At 35.1% G+C, this 16,142-nt stretch overlaps 2 protein-coding genes across 9 annotated transcripts in view; both read left to right on the top strand.

Annotated features, from left to right (window-relative positions):
- The window catches only part of BCAS3 (BCAS3 microtubule associated cell migration factor), a 592,158-nt gene that overhangs the window by 128,353 nt on the left and 447,663 nt on the right, over positions 1–16,142 (top strand). For all 8 annotated transcript variants that reach the window (XM_059378918.1, XM_059378915.1, XM_059378916.1 and 5 more), the window contains exon 8: positions 13,736–13,843. In XM_059378918.1, the coding sequence (XP_059234901.1) occupies positions 13,736–13,843 (108 nt within the window). The remainder of the gene's footprint in view (positions 1–13,735; positions 13,844–16,142) is intronic.
- On the top strand, positions 14,749–16,050 carry LOC132004419 (heterogeneous nuclear ribonucleoprotein A1). The gene has a single exon (XM_059380833.1). It carries the CDS (start codon positions 14,803–14,805, stop codon positions 15,763–15,765), a length of 963 nt encoding a protein of 320 aa, XP_059236816.1. The 5' UTR covers positions 14,749–14,802; the 3' UTR covers positions 15,766–16,050.

Genomic DNA, 16,142 nt, shown 5'->3' with positions numbered 1-16,142 from the left:
TGATCATTGTTCAGTGAAGTTAAGAGGAGAACCCATCTCCATACTCCAGACAAGATGTACTCTTGTGCTCTTCTCTCTACACTCTTAGTCACACTGCTGTTATATACCTTGTGACCATCATGACAGACTGTGCCATTTGTATAGGTTCACATTAGTCATCAGAAGAAACCAGTACTCCCAGATCATTTCTAATTCTTTCTCTCTAATCCTCATAAGACCTTCCTCCCCTGCACTTCCTCTCCTAACCTCCTGTGTTTTTCTTTATTCATACTGTTCATCTATACTTATCATTTGGTTTATTTCACTTATTTATGTGTTTATATTAGTCTTCATCTACTAGAATATGCTCAATGAAGGAAAGAACTTTGGCCTGTTTTGTTCAGATTGGCTAGAACAGAGATAACTAATTAAATTTATCAAGTGAATTCATTATTACAAATAAAAGGCAATGGTTCTCTTCCATCATTCTGAGAATGAAACCCAATTTTGACACTTTCTTTGTTCATTGTTTACTTCCATATTGCTATAAATTTGTTGATCTTTAACCATTTTAAATGTGTGATATATGAGGCATTAGGATATACTGCCATCACCTATAATCCTCTGTTCTCTGAATATAGTTCATTTTTTTCTTTTTTTGTTTTCCTTTTCAAGGTACTGTGGTATATCTCTATATGGATACAGTTTAATACTTTACACCTATCCATAAGTTGCTTGACCTTATGTTAGATACCTTCTCTGGTCATATAAGGGGAGGGCCTTTGTAGTAAAGAGCATGGCCTTTCAAGACTGCTGACTACTCATGGAATGGTTAGTAGGTCATTTCTTATTAAGTTGGTTATGGCTGGCAGATCCTTTAATTGAGCTGATGGGTAAAGTATTATGGTATTTCAAAGGAAGAAGCAAGCATTGTAGTTAGTCTGAAGAATTTTGGAGAAATAGGTGTGTAGAGACGGGAATGAAAGAGAGCCAGGTAGATAGAGACCATGAGTAAAAAAGGCACTAATGGTACATGAGCTAGAGTACAAGTTGAAAGAAGAGAGTGTCGACTAAATATTTAAAAAAAAAAATTGAGTCAGTATCATTGCTTAGATGAAAGGTTGACAGTGGGGTGTCTTTGATAGTTTCTGAAAAAGGAATAAATGATTAGAGATATTGTTTAGGAAGATTACTATGGCAAAGTAGATAGATTTTTAGGTTCGTAACCTTTGAGTGTGATACCATGAAATAGATCACAAATCCCCACGCCTATAGTCCCTAACTGTGGGCACTGCTCATTACACTCTATTTCTGAACATCTTGTTTTTCCTTCATCCACTCTGATTACTCCTCCAAAAATATTAATTGATGGTATACTGTGTTCTAGGCACATGACAAGGTCATGAGAAATGAATGATACGTTGTTGTTAGTGGCTTGAACAAGATCACAGTATATTGGAGATCTGAAAATAATGTTAATAAGGATAAAAATATTGTAATATTTTTGAACCATCATTGTTTCCCAAGGTTCTGTCCTCTGTTCTATTCTCTAGGTTAAGTTATCATTTTCTACTTATTTATCAGCTTTTTCTGTCAGTATGGTTGAATAGATAACACACAGATGCCCCCACTCACTGTCTTGCTCAAAAATCTTACTGTGTTTCCTAGACCAGGTAATGGTGTGTTATCTATCATTATTGTATCAAGCAGAGTATTTTCACTGCTCTAAAAATCCTTTATGTTCTGCCTATTCATCTCTTCCTAACTTCTGGCAAGCACTGATCTTTTTACTGTCTCCATAAATTTGCCTTTTTCAGAATGTCATATAATTGTAACTTCATTCCATTTTAAGGCCAAATAATATTGTATGTGTAGACCACAATTTGTTTATGCTTTCATCAGTTAAGGGATGTCTAGGCTATTTCTACTTTGTGGTTGTTATGAATAATGCTAATATGAATGCTCATGTATATGTTTTTCTGTGGACATATGCTTTCATGTCTCATGAATATACACCTAGGAATGGAATTACTGGGTTAGATGGTAGTTCTGTGTCTAGCTTTTTGAAGAGCCATCAAACTGTTTTCCACAGGGGCTGCACCATTTGACATTCCCACCTGCATTGGACCAGGGTTCCACCCTACATCCTTGCCAATTCTTGCTCTTTTTCAGTTGTTTCATTACAACCAACCTAGTGGGTGGGAAGTGGTATCTCATTGTGGTTTTGATTTGCATTTCCTTAATAACTAATGATGTTAAGCATCTTTTCATATGTTTGCCGGCCATAGATCTGTCTTCTTTGGAGAAATGTCTAGTTGTATCCTTTGTCCTTTTGTGAGTATGGGTTGTTTGTCTTCTTTTTATTGAATAGTAAGAGTTCATTATATTCTGGGTACTTGGCTCTTATCTGATCTCTGATTTACAATTATTGTCTCATATTTTTTAGGTTGTCTTTTCACATTCTTTTTAACTGATTCATCAGTTGCATACATGTTCATTACATTATGTGCCATCTTTAATGCCCATCACCCAATTATCCCAATCCCTCATCTCAGCCCCAGCAGCCCTCAGTTTGTTCCCTAAAGAGTCCTTTTGGTTTACCCCTCTCTCTGTTTTTATCTTGTTTTTCCTTTCCCGCCCCTGTGTTCTCTGTTTTGTTTCTTAAATTACACAGATGAGTGAAATCATATAGTATTTGTCTTTCTCTGACTTATTTCACCCAGCATAACACGCTCTAGTTCCATCTTGTCATTGCAAATGGCAAGATTTCATTCTTTTTGATGGCTGAGTAATATTCCATTGTATATATATAGCTATATCTATATATATCTACCAAATCTTCTTTATCCATTAATTCATCAGTGGATATCTGGGCTCTTTCCATATTTTGGCAATTGTGTGGACATTGCTACTATAAACATTGGGGTGCATGTGCCTCTTCAAATCACTGTTTTTTTGTCCTTTGGATAAATACCTAGTAGTGCAGTTGTTGTGTCGTAGGGTAGTTCTATTTTTAACTTTTTGAGGAACCTCCTTACTGTTTTCCAGAGTGGCTGTACCAGTTTGCCTTGCCACCAACAGTGTAAGAGGCTGCCTTTTCTCTGCATCCTCACCAACATTTGTTTCCTGACTTGTTAATTTTTGGCATTCTTACCAGTATGAGGTGCTATCTCATTGTGGTTTTGATTGGCATTTCCCTGATACCAAGTGATGTTGAGCATTTTTTTCATGTGTCTTTTAGCCATTTGTAAATCTTTGGAGAAATGTCTCTTCATGTCTTCTACCCATTGCTTGACTGGACTCTTTGCTTTTTTGGGTGTTGAGTTTAATAACTTCTATATAGATTTTAGATATTACCCCTTTATCTGATAAATCATTTACAAATATCTTCTCTAAGTTTTTTCACTTTCTTGATAATGTCCTTTTTAAAAAAAAATATTTATTTATTTGAGAGAGAAAGAAAGAGAGAGTGAGTGGGGGAAGGGCAGTGGGAGAGGGAGAAGCACACGCAGACACCGCCCCGCTTCCCCCTCCAGCCTCCCTTCCACTGGCTGATCAGGAAGCCAGAGGCAGGGCTTGATCCCAAGATCCTGAGTTCATGACTGAGCTGAAGGCAGATGCTTTAACCAGCTGACCCCCCTAGGTGCCCCTGATAATGTCCTTTGATGCACAGAGTTTTCAGTATGATGTAAACCAATTTATGTATTTTTTTCTTTTGTTGCTTTTGCTTTTGGTATCATGTTTAAGAATATTGCCAAATCCAAGGTCCTGCAGATTTATCTCTATATTTCCTTCTGAGAGTTTTATAGTTTTAGATCTTATATTTAGGTCTTTAATCTATTTTGAGTTAATTTTTAGTTATGATATAAGATAGGGGTCCAACCTAATTCTTTTGCAGGTAGACTTTCAGTTTACCCAGAACCACTTCTTGAAGATACTGTCTTTTTCCTCCATTGAATAGATTTGGCACCTTTTTTGAAAACTAACTGATACTAGAATCAGAATTTTGTTCCATTGGTTTATATATCTGATGTTATGTCAGTATCACAGTGTTTTGATTAAAATATCTTTATTGTAAGTTTTGCAATTGGGAAATGTGAGTTTGCCAGGTTTGTTCTTTTTCAGTACTTTGTGGCTATTTGGGGCCTCTTGCAATTCAATTTGCTTTTAGGTTTGCTTTTCATTTCTGCAAAAAGGGGCAGAAATTGGAATTTTGATAGATCTTGCATTGCTCTTGTTAATGAAACTGCTTTCTTAATTTCTCTTTTGGATTGATAATTGCTGTTTTATATGTGTTGATCTTGGACCTTCCAACATTCTGGAATTTATCATTTCTAGTATTATTTTGTGGATTCTTTGAGATTTTTTAATATATTGGATCATGTTATCTGTGAATAGAGTGAGTTTGTAAATCTTTTTATCCAACATAAGATTTTTAATATTTTTTTCTTGCCTAATTGCTTTTGCTAGATTTTTCAACACAATGTTGAATAGCAGTATTAAAAGTGGGCATCCTTTTCTTCTTCCTAACCTTAGGAGAAAGCATTCAGTCTTTTACCATTGAGTATAATATTAGCCGTGGGTGTTTTATAAATGCCCTTTATCATATTTGGAAATTTTCTTTAATTCCTAATTTCTTACATTTTTTTTTTTTTATCATGAAAGGATGGTGAATTTTGGGAAATGCCTTTTCTCTATCAGTTCAAATAATCATGAGTCTCCCCCCACCCCCACTGCATTCCATTAATGTGGTGCTGATTGTTAAGGAGTTTATTATTTAATTCCACATATTTGTGGCCTAGTGGTTATTTAAGAGGTTATTGTTTAATTCAACATATTTGTGAATTTCCAGTTTTCCTTCTGGTTTTGATTAGCAATTTCATTCCATTTTGGTTAGAAAGCTTGTTTTCATTGTTTTTGAATTTATTCAGACTTGTTATGTGGCTAACATATGGTGTAGCCTGTAGAACGTTCCATGTGTACTTCATAAGAATGTGTATTCTGTTGGGTGGAGTCTTCTATAAGTTGGTTACGTTTAGTTGACTTATAATGTTGCTCGTAAGCTGTGTTAATTTTTCTTCATTCTTTTTAATTTCCTCTGATGTGTTATTTCAGTGGTCTTATTTTCAAATTTGCACATTCTATCTTCTGCCTATCCTGATACTCAGATACAGTTCTGAAACTTTTAGTGTGTTTTCCATTTTAATTATTGTACTTTTCAGTTCCATTATTTCTATGTGGTTCCTGTTTCATAATTCCTAGATTTTTACTGATTTTCTCAATTTGTTAGTTTATCCTCCTATTTTCTTTTAGCTTTTTGAGTATGATATTTAAGTCAATTGATATAAATTCTTTGTATACTAAGTGCAATATCTGGGCTTCCTCAATGTTTCCCTCCATTTATTTCTATGAATAGGCCATCCTTTCATGTTTTTTTGTGTGCCTTGAAATTTTTTGTTATACAGTGGGCATTTGAATATTGTAATCTGCAGCTCTGAACATCAGATTGTCCTCTTCCCTAGAGTATGCTGTTTTTGCCAGTATCCACCCATTGGTTAGTGGCTTTTCTAAACTCTTTGTAAAGCCTATGTTTATTGTCTTATGTGATTACTGAAATCGCTGTTATCTTGGTGGTCAGGCAGTGACCTGACGGAGATGTTCTTACATGACAGACACCAATAAGAAAAAAGAAATACTCCAACATTTGCAAATTGGTTCAGAGCTGGGATGGTCCTTGAGTCCATAGTGATGGCATCTATAACACTGCTTTAGCCTTCATCTCCAGCTTGTTGCAGACTTAAATGGCCAGCCAGAGATGCAAGTTGTGTCCTTGAAGTTCTTTTTTGAGCAAACATCCAGCTCTGGGCATGTATATTATATTCTTGATTACCCAGTTCAGTGTACACACCCACACCCATACACATGGTTTTTCTTTCTCTTTCATTTAATTTTAATTTTAATTTAATTTAATTTTGTTTTTAATTTAAAATTTTTTAAGTTAACATACAGTACAGTATAGGTTTCTGGAGTTTTCTTTCTTTAAGAAGTTATTTTATTTTAATTCTGGTATAGTTAACATACAATGTTATATTAGTTTCACGTGTAAAATGCAGTGATTCAACATGATTTTCTTTTAAAGGAATTGGCTTACATGATTGTGGAGGCCCAAAGGTAAGAAATAGCATAGGGTGGCAGGTTGGAAACTATCAGGTGGGGATAGATCATACAGTCTTTTTTTTTTTTTTTTTTTTTAAAGATTTTATTTATTTGTCAGAGAGAGGGAAAGAGAGCGAGCACAGGCAGACAGAATGGCAGGCAGAGGCAGAGGGAGAAGCAGGCTCCCTGCCGAGCAAGGAGCCCGATGTGGGACTCGATCCCAGGACGCTGGGATCATGACCTGAGCCGAAGGCAGCTGCTTAACCAACTGAGCCACCCAGGCGTCCCTAGATCATACAGTCTTAAGGCAGAATTTCTTCAATAATATGTATTTCCATAAATTGAATCTCTACGTTCAGTTATTTTTATCTGCTTTTTTCCATTTCATCCCTTTTATTCATTTCCTTTCATTCTAGAAATGTTTTGGAGGTTTATCTTATATTTCACAGATTCAGTTTTCTGAACAAAAGTTGGATATCGGGGTGCCGGGGTGGCTCAGTGGGTTAAAGCCTCTGCTTTCGGCTCGGGTCATGATCCCAGGGTCCTGGGATCGAGCTCCACATCAGGCTCTCTGCTCAGCAGAGAGTCTGCTTCCTCCTCTCTCTGCCTGCCTCTCTGCCTACTTGTGATCTGTCAAATAAATAAACAAAAAAATCTTTTAAAAAGTTGGATATCATTAAAATTAAATACTTCTGCTCTTCGAAAACACTGTCAATAGAATATGAAACACAGATTGGGAGAAAACACTTGGAAAATACACATCTAACAAAGGGCAGGTATCTAAATATATAGTGATCTCTCAAAATCCAACAAAAGTAAATGAAAAACCTGATTAAAAATGGGGCAAAAGACCTCACCTCACCTCCAATGTATAGATGTCAAATGAGCATATGAAAATATGCTCCATATCTTATAAATCATCAGGGACATTCAAATTGAAACAGTTATGAGATACTACTACACACCTGTTAGAATGGCCAAACTCCAGAAAACTGATAACATCAAATGCTGGTAAGGCTGTAGAGCAATAGGAATGCTCATTCATTTCTGGTAGGAATGCAAAATAGTAAAACCACTTTGATAGTTTGGCAATTTCATACAAAGCTAAACTCTTACCATATGATGAATGAAATTACCTGGCTTGGTATTTACCCAGAGGTGTAGAAAATTTATATTTGCACAAAAAAGTGCACACAAGTGTTTATATTAGTTTTATTTATAATTACAAGAACATGGAACCATCAAGATACCCTTCAGTGAATGAATGGGTAAAGAAACTGGTACATCTGAGTAATGGAATGTTGATCAGGACTAAAATGAGCTATTAAGCCATAAAAAGAAATGGAGGAAAATTAAATGCATATTGCTAAGTGAAAGAAGTCAGTCTGAAAAGACTACATCTTCTGTGATTTCAGTTCTACTCTGGTAAAGGCAAAACTGTGGAGATAGTAAAAAGATCAGTGTTTGCAAGGGTAATTGAAGGAGGGGTGAATAGGCAAAGCATACAGGAATTTTAGGGTAATGAGTTTATTCTTTATGATACTCTAATGTTGGATATATGTCATTATAAATTTGTCCAAATCTATAGAATGTGTAATACCAAGAGTGAACACTTATGTAAGCTGTGGACTTGGGTGATTGTATGTCATTATAGGTTCATCAGTTATAGCAAACATTCCATTCTGATGGGGGATGTTGATAAAGGGTATTCTATGCATGAATGGTAAGAGGAGTATGTGGAAAATCTCTGTATCTTCTATTCAATTTTGCTGTGAAGCAAAAACTCTAAAAATAAAAAAAATAATAAATATATTTATATTAATGTTTTTTAATATGAGAAGTATTACAGAGAAGGTATACTGAAGTAGGCAAGGTATTTAGATGGAAATGTTTAGTATTTTATTGTTTATCTTCTATATTTATAATATTTAAATATTTTTCTTTTAAGAAATATATTTTGTTTTATAGTTCCTTTTTTTAAAATAAGATTTTATTTATTTATTAGAGAGAGAGAGAGAGAGAGAGAGAATGTGAGAGGGGAGAAGGTCAGAGGGAGAAGCAGACTCCTTATGGAGCTGGGAACCCAATGATGGACTTGATCCCAGGACTCTGGGATCATGACCTGAGCTGAAGGCAGTCGCTTAACCAACTGAGCCACCCAAGTGCCCAGTTCCTTAATTCTTAATTTAACCATTGTATTTTCAATAATGGAAACTTTAAAAAAAATTTGCCCTTCAAATAGTTCTCATCCCACTCCTCACTGAAATGAATGAACTGTGTAAATACCATACCACTGACTGTGGGAGGAGTTTTCCCTCTGTAAGAAAAGCTTAATAATTTCCCTTATGGGTATAGGTCATGGGTACAATAGGTAACAGATTATTCTGATACAAAATTTTTCAGCTTACATTCTTGGTTACTCACCATAAAGCAAGCTAGTTGGAGAACAAGCTAGCAAAGAGGTCAGTTAAGGATGATTTGTGTTCAGTTCTATTTGTATTTGTATTTGTCATGAAAAGTACAACATAACTTTATACTATGCATGTTGATATCTATGTATTGGAAAGACCGAGAAGCTGGGGCCACAAGTTAGACTTCCTGAGCCAACCATTTAGTAATAAAAATTGTATCATTCCTGATTTCTTTCCAGTCTTTGCTGTTTGCTTCCAATATATTCAGTTACATTTTAAATTTGGCTCTCAACAATTCTATATGGAACTTTTTTTCCTTAAATAATTAATTAGGCTTATTGTAAAGTTAAGTGATAGCTTTATGATTAAAATGTCAAACACAAACCTGTTAAATTGTTAACTCATTTGAGTTCTAGAGGTCTAATGAAGACTCATTCTCTGTACAGCTTTCTTGTGGCACTTCCTGGTGTGTATTAGAGTGCAAAGTAAAAGCTTATTTCATGTTTGTATGTTTTAGTTTTAGTTTAACATACATTCTTTCTGTTATGGGGCATGCATACTGGTGATGTTATGGAAAACTTTCTCATCAGCCTATCCATGAGGAAAATTAAGATTGTCTTGCTGTGTTCCAGGAAAATAGTCAAGGCTTTTAAAAAGAGAGAAAAATAGAGAACAAAAGGATATGTCAGGCGTGTACACAACTGTGCCATTGGCAGATAACATGACTCCATTATGAATGTGTGACTTTCTGAAAACTCTTGTTTTAAAAGAATTTTTTCTGTTAGTCATTGAATAAGAGTTTTTTTCCATATATAAATTCTTCCAAGCCTTGCTTGGTCAACTCTAAACTGAGCCTTCATAGCATTTGTTTTGTCCACTTCTGTTGAAGGTTTTCTGCAGAAAGAATCTCAGTTGTGACGTTGTATGGATGCCAGTGAAATGATCAGAATTCAAGTTTCTAGTGTACTGTGCTATAATGAGCTGCTAATTGAAGGTGACAAGCTGTTTTTTTCTTCTCGGTTGGTCTGGCAAAATGTTAGATTTCATTCATTATTAACTCATTGCTTCTCAGCGGAGGACTGGATTAATTAGTTGGGAACATTAGGAAAAAAATTTTTGCCTTGTGTCAGTGTTATAGATAGAAGTTCAGGTTTTATTCGGTTCTTCCCCTCCTCCAGTTTGGCCAGTTGTATACAGTTGTGTAAGGATCCTCCATAAACAAGACACAGCAATGTTTTCAGCATCCCATACATTTTTCATGTTATTTCCCTCTTTCCCTGCCCCTTGGCAACCACTGATTACTTCCTATGATTATAGTTTTACCTTTCTGCCTTTTCATGGAAAGGGACTCATGCAGTGCGTAGACTCTGTTTCTGGCTTTATTCTACTTCATAATGGTTTTGAGATTCATTTATGTTGTTGTATGGATAACTCGTTCTTTAAAATTGCTGAATAATATTCCATTGCTTCAGTATATCACAATATGTTTATCCATTCACCTATTGATCTACATTAATGTTTTGTTATTATGAATAACAAATTACCTAGATGTGACATATGGTAAGGGTATGTTTAATGTATAAAAGCTGCTTAACTATTTTTCAGAGTGACTGTGCCATTTTGCATTCCCAACAGCAATATATGACATTTTAATTACTTTGCATTCTTGTATTACCAGCCTTTTAAATTTTAGCCATTCTAGTGAGTGTAGTGGTATCTCTTATTGGTTTAGTGGTTTTAATGTGCATTTCACTGTTCAGCACCTTTTCAAGCACTTAGTTGATGTCTCTTTATCTTCCTTGGTAAAGTGTCTTTTAAAATATTATGGCCTTTAAAATGTGTTGTATGTATCATTGTTATTGAATGATAAGAGTTCTTTTTATGTTCTGGATACAAATCCTTTGTCAGATACATCTTTTGAAAATATTTCCTCACAATATGGGACTTGCTTGTTCATTTTTAAATATAAAAGTTGATAATTTTGATAATTTTGGGTTATCAGTATGTCTGTAACTCATGCTTTTTCTTGTTTAAGAAATAGATTTTATCTAAATTTTGTTCTAGAAGCTATTTGGTTCTTATGTTTGGTCCTTATGTTAGACTGTGATCCATTTTTGAGTTAATTTTTGATGTAAGTTAGGGGAAAATTTAATTCCTTCCATGCAAATATCTAATTTTTAAAGGCGACATTTGTTCAAAAACTGTTTTTTTCATCGCTTAATTATACGGTTTTTTTGGTGAAAATCATTTCGCCATATGTGTGAATTTATTTATGGCTCTCTATTCTGTTCCCTTGACCTGTATTTCTTTGCTCAGACCAGTATTATAATACCTATTTTTCCCTTAAATTGAGATATAATTCCTCTGTGACATTGTATTAGCTTCAGGTATATGATATAATGATTTGTATATATTGCAAAATGGTGACCACAGTAAGTCTAGTTAACATTTGTCACCACACAGTAACCATTTTTTTTCTTTTGGTGAGATCTTTTAAGATCTACTCTCTTAACAACTTTTAAATATATAGTAAAGAATTGTTAACTCTAGTTACCATGCTGTATATTACATCTGCAGGACTTGTTAATATTATAATTGGATGTTTGTTCCTTTTGACTATCTTCTCCCATTTTGCATACCCTTACCTCTGGCAACTCCTAATCTGTTCTCTATATTGATGAGTTCAGGTTTTTTGTTTTTTAGAATTCCACATATTAGTGAATTCATACAGTATTTGTTTTTGTCTGACTTGTTTCATTCAGCATAATGACCCGAAGGCCTATGCATGTTACAAATGGCAAGATTTCCTTTTTTTTTTTTTTAAATAAAATACCTCACTAATACTCCATTGCGCATCTATATCTGCATCTAACACATTTTCTCCATCCATTTATCCATTGATGGACACAGGTTGCTTCCATGTCCTGACTGTTGTAAATAGTGCTGCTATGAACATGGCAGTGCATAGTATATCCTTTTGAGTGAGTCTTTTTTTTTTTTTCCATCAAATACCCAGTGTTGGAATTGTTGGGTCATATGATAGTTATGATAGTTTTATTTTTCCTTTTCTTTTTCAAGTTTTTATTTAGTAGGATATCTAAACATTTTTATTTAAATTATTGATAGAATTTACAAATGAAGCCATTTTTGAGGATTTCACTGTAAGAACTTTTAAATTATAAGGTCAGTTTCTTTTATAGATATTGGGATATTTAAATTATTTGTTTCTTTATAGATTGGTTTAGATTGGTTACAGAAGACGAGGCTTTAGTTCCATAGATTCTTTTTCTTTTACTTACTCCAGTTTCATTTCATTTCATATTATACTACTAGTTCCCTCATTGAACTTTTATTGGATTTAACTTGCTATTATTTTCCTACTTTGTTAAGATGGAAACATCAATCTCTTCATCTTTTCTAGTGTCAGGAACTCAGTGTCTTAATTACTGTACCATTCCAGTTAAGTCTGATCACGTGGAATGCATATTTTTTTAAATTATTTTTTTAAATATTTATTTATTTATTTATTTGGCACAGAGAGAGAGATCACAAGTAGGCAGAGAGCAGGCAGAGACAAAGGGGGAAGTAGGCTCCCCTCCAAGCACAGACCCGATTCGGGGCTCGATCCCAGGACCCTGAGATCATGACCTGAGCTGAAGGCAGGGGCTTAATCCACTGAACCACCCAAGCGCCCCTGGATACTTATATACATTTTATTTTTTAAGATTTTATTTATTTATTTGACAGATAGATCACAAGTAGGTGGAGAGGCAGGCAGAGAGAGAGAGGGGGAAGCAAGCTTCCCACTGAGCAGAGAGCCTGATGCAGGGCTTGTTCCCAGGACCCTGGGATCATGACCTGAGCCAAAGGCAGAGGCTTTAACCCCGTGAGCCACCCAGGTGCCCCAATATACATTTTAGAATGAGCTCTCATTCTGGTCAATTTTTTATTAGGGTAGAACTATATCAATTTAGAAAGTCTGTCAGCCTGTGTTATGTGTACTTCAGTTTATTTTGCTTTGTTTTGTTTCTTTTTGTGTAAATATGTCAAAATCTAAGATTTATTCCAAGGTATTCAGTATATTCATATATTCAACATATATATTTTTAAATTTCATTTTTTAATGGTTTGTGCTTAATTTATAAAAATACAAGCGCTGTTGTATTAGTGACTTGGGTAAATTGATATATGAGTTAACAATCCATATTAATGACGTATATATTAATGGTTCATCTTTATTGTGAGGTTGTCTTTTTTTTTTTTTTTAAAGATTTTATTTATTTCAGAGAGAAAGAGAGAGAAGTGCAGTGGGGGTGTGGGGCAGAGTTTAGAAGCAGACTCCCTGCTGAGTAGTGAGCTGGATTCAGGGCTCAGTCCCAGGACCCTGGGATCATGACCTGAGCCAAAGGCAAACGCTTAATATACTGATCCACCCAGGCACCCCTATTGTGGGGTTGTCTTTATGTATATTTTGACGTACAGATTTGTATTACTGGGTTTTATACTTACACAGTTAAGTTCTTGGCAAGCAATGACAGCTTTATTTCTTCTGAATAGTAATTTATTTTCTTGCCTTATGCACAGGACTTTATGTACTATGTTGAGTAGATGTGGTTTCATAATGAATATTCTTTTCTAGTTTCTGATTTTAGGGTGAAGATTTTCAGTGTTTTACCATTATATATGGTTGATAGTTTTTATTAGTTTTAAGGTTGCTATAATTTATCAGATTAATGAAATACTTCTTATCATTAACAAGTTTTTAAGTTTATCAAATACATATCTACATTTATTAAGATAATCTTATGATTTTTTTCTTTTCTATAGTAATAATTTGGTGAGTTTCATTTTCTTTTTCCCAAATTTTATATTTCTGAAATGAGTTAATTGGGATATATTATGATTTTTTTAGTAGTTCAAATCAATTTCCTTATGTTAATTAGGGGTTTAATAATCATGTTAATAATAAAATGTAGAGTTTTTAAATTGATCATCCATGTATTTTATTTCAGATTTATCCATACATGTTCTTTTTTTTAAATTATTTTTTAATTGATTTTTTTGGGTTGTTGTTATGGTCAGTTGGCCACTGTGTTAGTACATAATGAATCATTGAAAATGTAGAGTTTACTGGCCCTACCACATTAAAAAAAAAATAATGGCTTTTTTTTTTTTTTTTTTTTTTTAAGCACAAGTCCACCTTACTGTTGTGTAGATCTCTATTCACTTCGTACTGGGGAGATGGTCAAGTCTATTCAGTTTAAAACACCTATCTATGATCTCCATTGCAACAAACGGTAAGCATTTCTTTATGTGTTTTTCAAAGTAAGGTACCTCCCAGGCAGGTAGAGCTCTACTAGTATCATTTGCCATCTATGATTTTGAAGTCACAAAATACCTTCTGAATTCTGCCAAATGGAGTAGCTGTTAAGATTTCTGAATTAATGTTATCAAACTTCCGGTCTTGACCCATTAGTGAATTAAGTTTGGTGAGTCATAACTAGCATTTAAAAACTGAAATGGAAAAGAATGAAAAGTATCTGAGCAAATGTACAAAGATTAAGTATTGCTTTGAGGAACTTTTTTACATGCATAACATAATGTTAATGAATAGAATGTATGTGGATCTGTGGTTTGTGATATGCAGTATAAATTTCCTGTTAACATTCATCAAAACAAAGCATATTCTGAACAATAAAATGGCTTTTAAATGTTGTTATTTCTTTATATTTCTCAGTAGAGCTAAAACATGGACTAGGCACATTTTCCTTCTTTCATTTCTAGGAAAATACTCAGATCTGGGTTGAACCTGTCCTAATGACAATGAAGAATTAGTTTATAGCCACTGAACATTAGGGAAGATAGGGGCTTTCAGAATCTCTGTTACTCAGTACTTCCTTTTACATTTGAGAAAACTGCAGCCCTGCAATGGTAAATATTTTGATCGAGGTCACGGATGGAAACTGTAAATCTTACATCTCATAAAAAAACAAATACATGGAATGTGGAAAACACAATAATTTATACTGTGTCAATATAAAATAAATTTTGTAATAAAAGACTCTCAGGTTAGATTTTAAAGAGATTCGAAGAATGACTCAGGTTGGCTGTAAAAAGAAGGTAAAGACATACCTGACAAATATAAACTAAAAGAACATGTGGGTTTGATACTAATGATAAAAGTATTTGAATTCAAGTTTCTGCCTGTGGACGCCGCCGAGTAAGCATCGTTAAAGTCTCCCCTCCCACCGCCGTCATGTCTAAGTCAGAGTCTCCCAAAGAGCCTGAACAGCTGCGGAAGCTCTTCATCGGAGGTCTGAGCTTTGAAACAACCGATGAGAGTCTGAGGAGCCATTTTGAGCAATGGGGAACACTTACGGACTGTGTGGTAATGAGAGATCCGAACACCAAGCGCTCCAGAGGCTTTGGGTTTGTCACCTATGCCACTGTGGAGGAGGTGGATGCAGCCATGAATGCAAGGCCACACAAGGTGGATGGAAGAGTTGTGGAACCAAAGAGGGCTGTCTCAAGAGAAGATTCTCAAAGACCTGGTGCCCACTTAACTGTGAAAAAGATTTTTGTTGGTGGCATTAAAGAAGACACTGAAGAACATCATCTAAGAGATTATTTCGAACAGTATGGGAAAATCGAAGTGATTGAGATCATGACTGACCGAGGCAGTGGCAAAAAGAGGGGTTTTGCTTTTGTAACATTTGATGACCATGATTCTGTAGACAAGATTGTCATTCAAAAATACCATACTGTGAATGGCCACAACTGTGAAGTAAGGAAAGCGCTCTCTAAGCAAGAGATGGCTAGTGCTTCATCCAGCCAAAGAGGTCGAAGTGGTTCTGGAAACTTTGGTGGTGGTCGTGGAGGTGGTTTTGGTGGGAATGACAACTTTGGTCGCGGAGGAAACTTCAGTGGTCGAGGTGGCTTTGGTGGCAGTCGAGGTGGTGGTGGATATGGTGGCAGTGGGGATGGCTATAACGGATTTGGTAATGATGGAAGCAACTTTGGAGGTGGCGGAAGCTATAATGATTTTGGCAATTACAACAATCAATCCTCAAATTTTGGACCCATGAAAGGAGGCAATTTTGGAGGCAGAAGCTCTGGCCCTTATGGTGGTGGAGGCCAATACTTCGCCAAACCACGAAACCAAGGTGGCTATGGTGGTTCCAGCAGCAGCAGCAGCTATGGCAGTGGCAGAAGGTTTTAATTACTGCCAGGAAACAAAGCTTAGCAGGAGAGGAGAGCCAGAGAAGTGACAGGGAAGCTACAGGTTACAACAGATTTGTGAACTCAGCCAAGCACAGTGGTGGCAGGGCCTAGCTGCTACAAAGAAGACATGTTTTAGACAATACTCATGTGTATGGGCAAAAAAACTCGAGGACTGTATTTGTGACTAATTGTATAACAGGTTATTTTAGTTTCTGTTCTGTGGAAAGTGTAAAGCATTCCAACAAAGGGTTTTAATGTAGATTTTTTTTTTTTTTTTTTTTTTGCACCCATGCTGTTGATTGCTAAATGTAATAGTCTGATCATGACGCTGAATAAATGTGTCTTTTTAAAAAAAAAAAAAAAAAAAAGTATTTG

This window comes from Mustela nigripes, chromosome 16, assembly GCF_022355385.1.
Source record: "Mustela nigripes isolate SB6536 chromosome 16, MUSNIG.SB6536, whole genome shotgun sequence".
Lineage (NCBI taxonomy): Eukaryota > Metazoa > Chordata > Mammalia > Carnivora > Mustelidae > Mustela > Mustela nigripes.
Note: the sequence above shows the minus strand (reverse complement) of the source record. Positions and strands in the feature narration are given on the sequence as shown.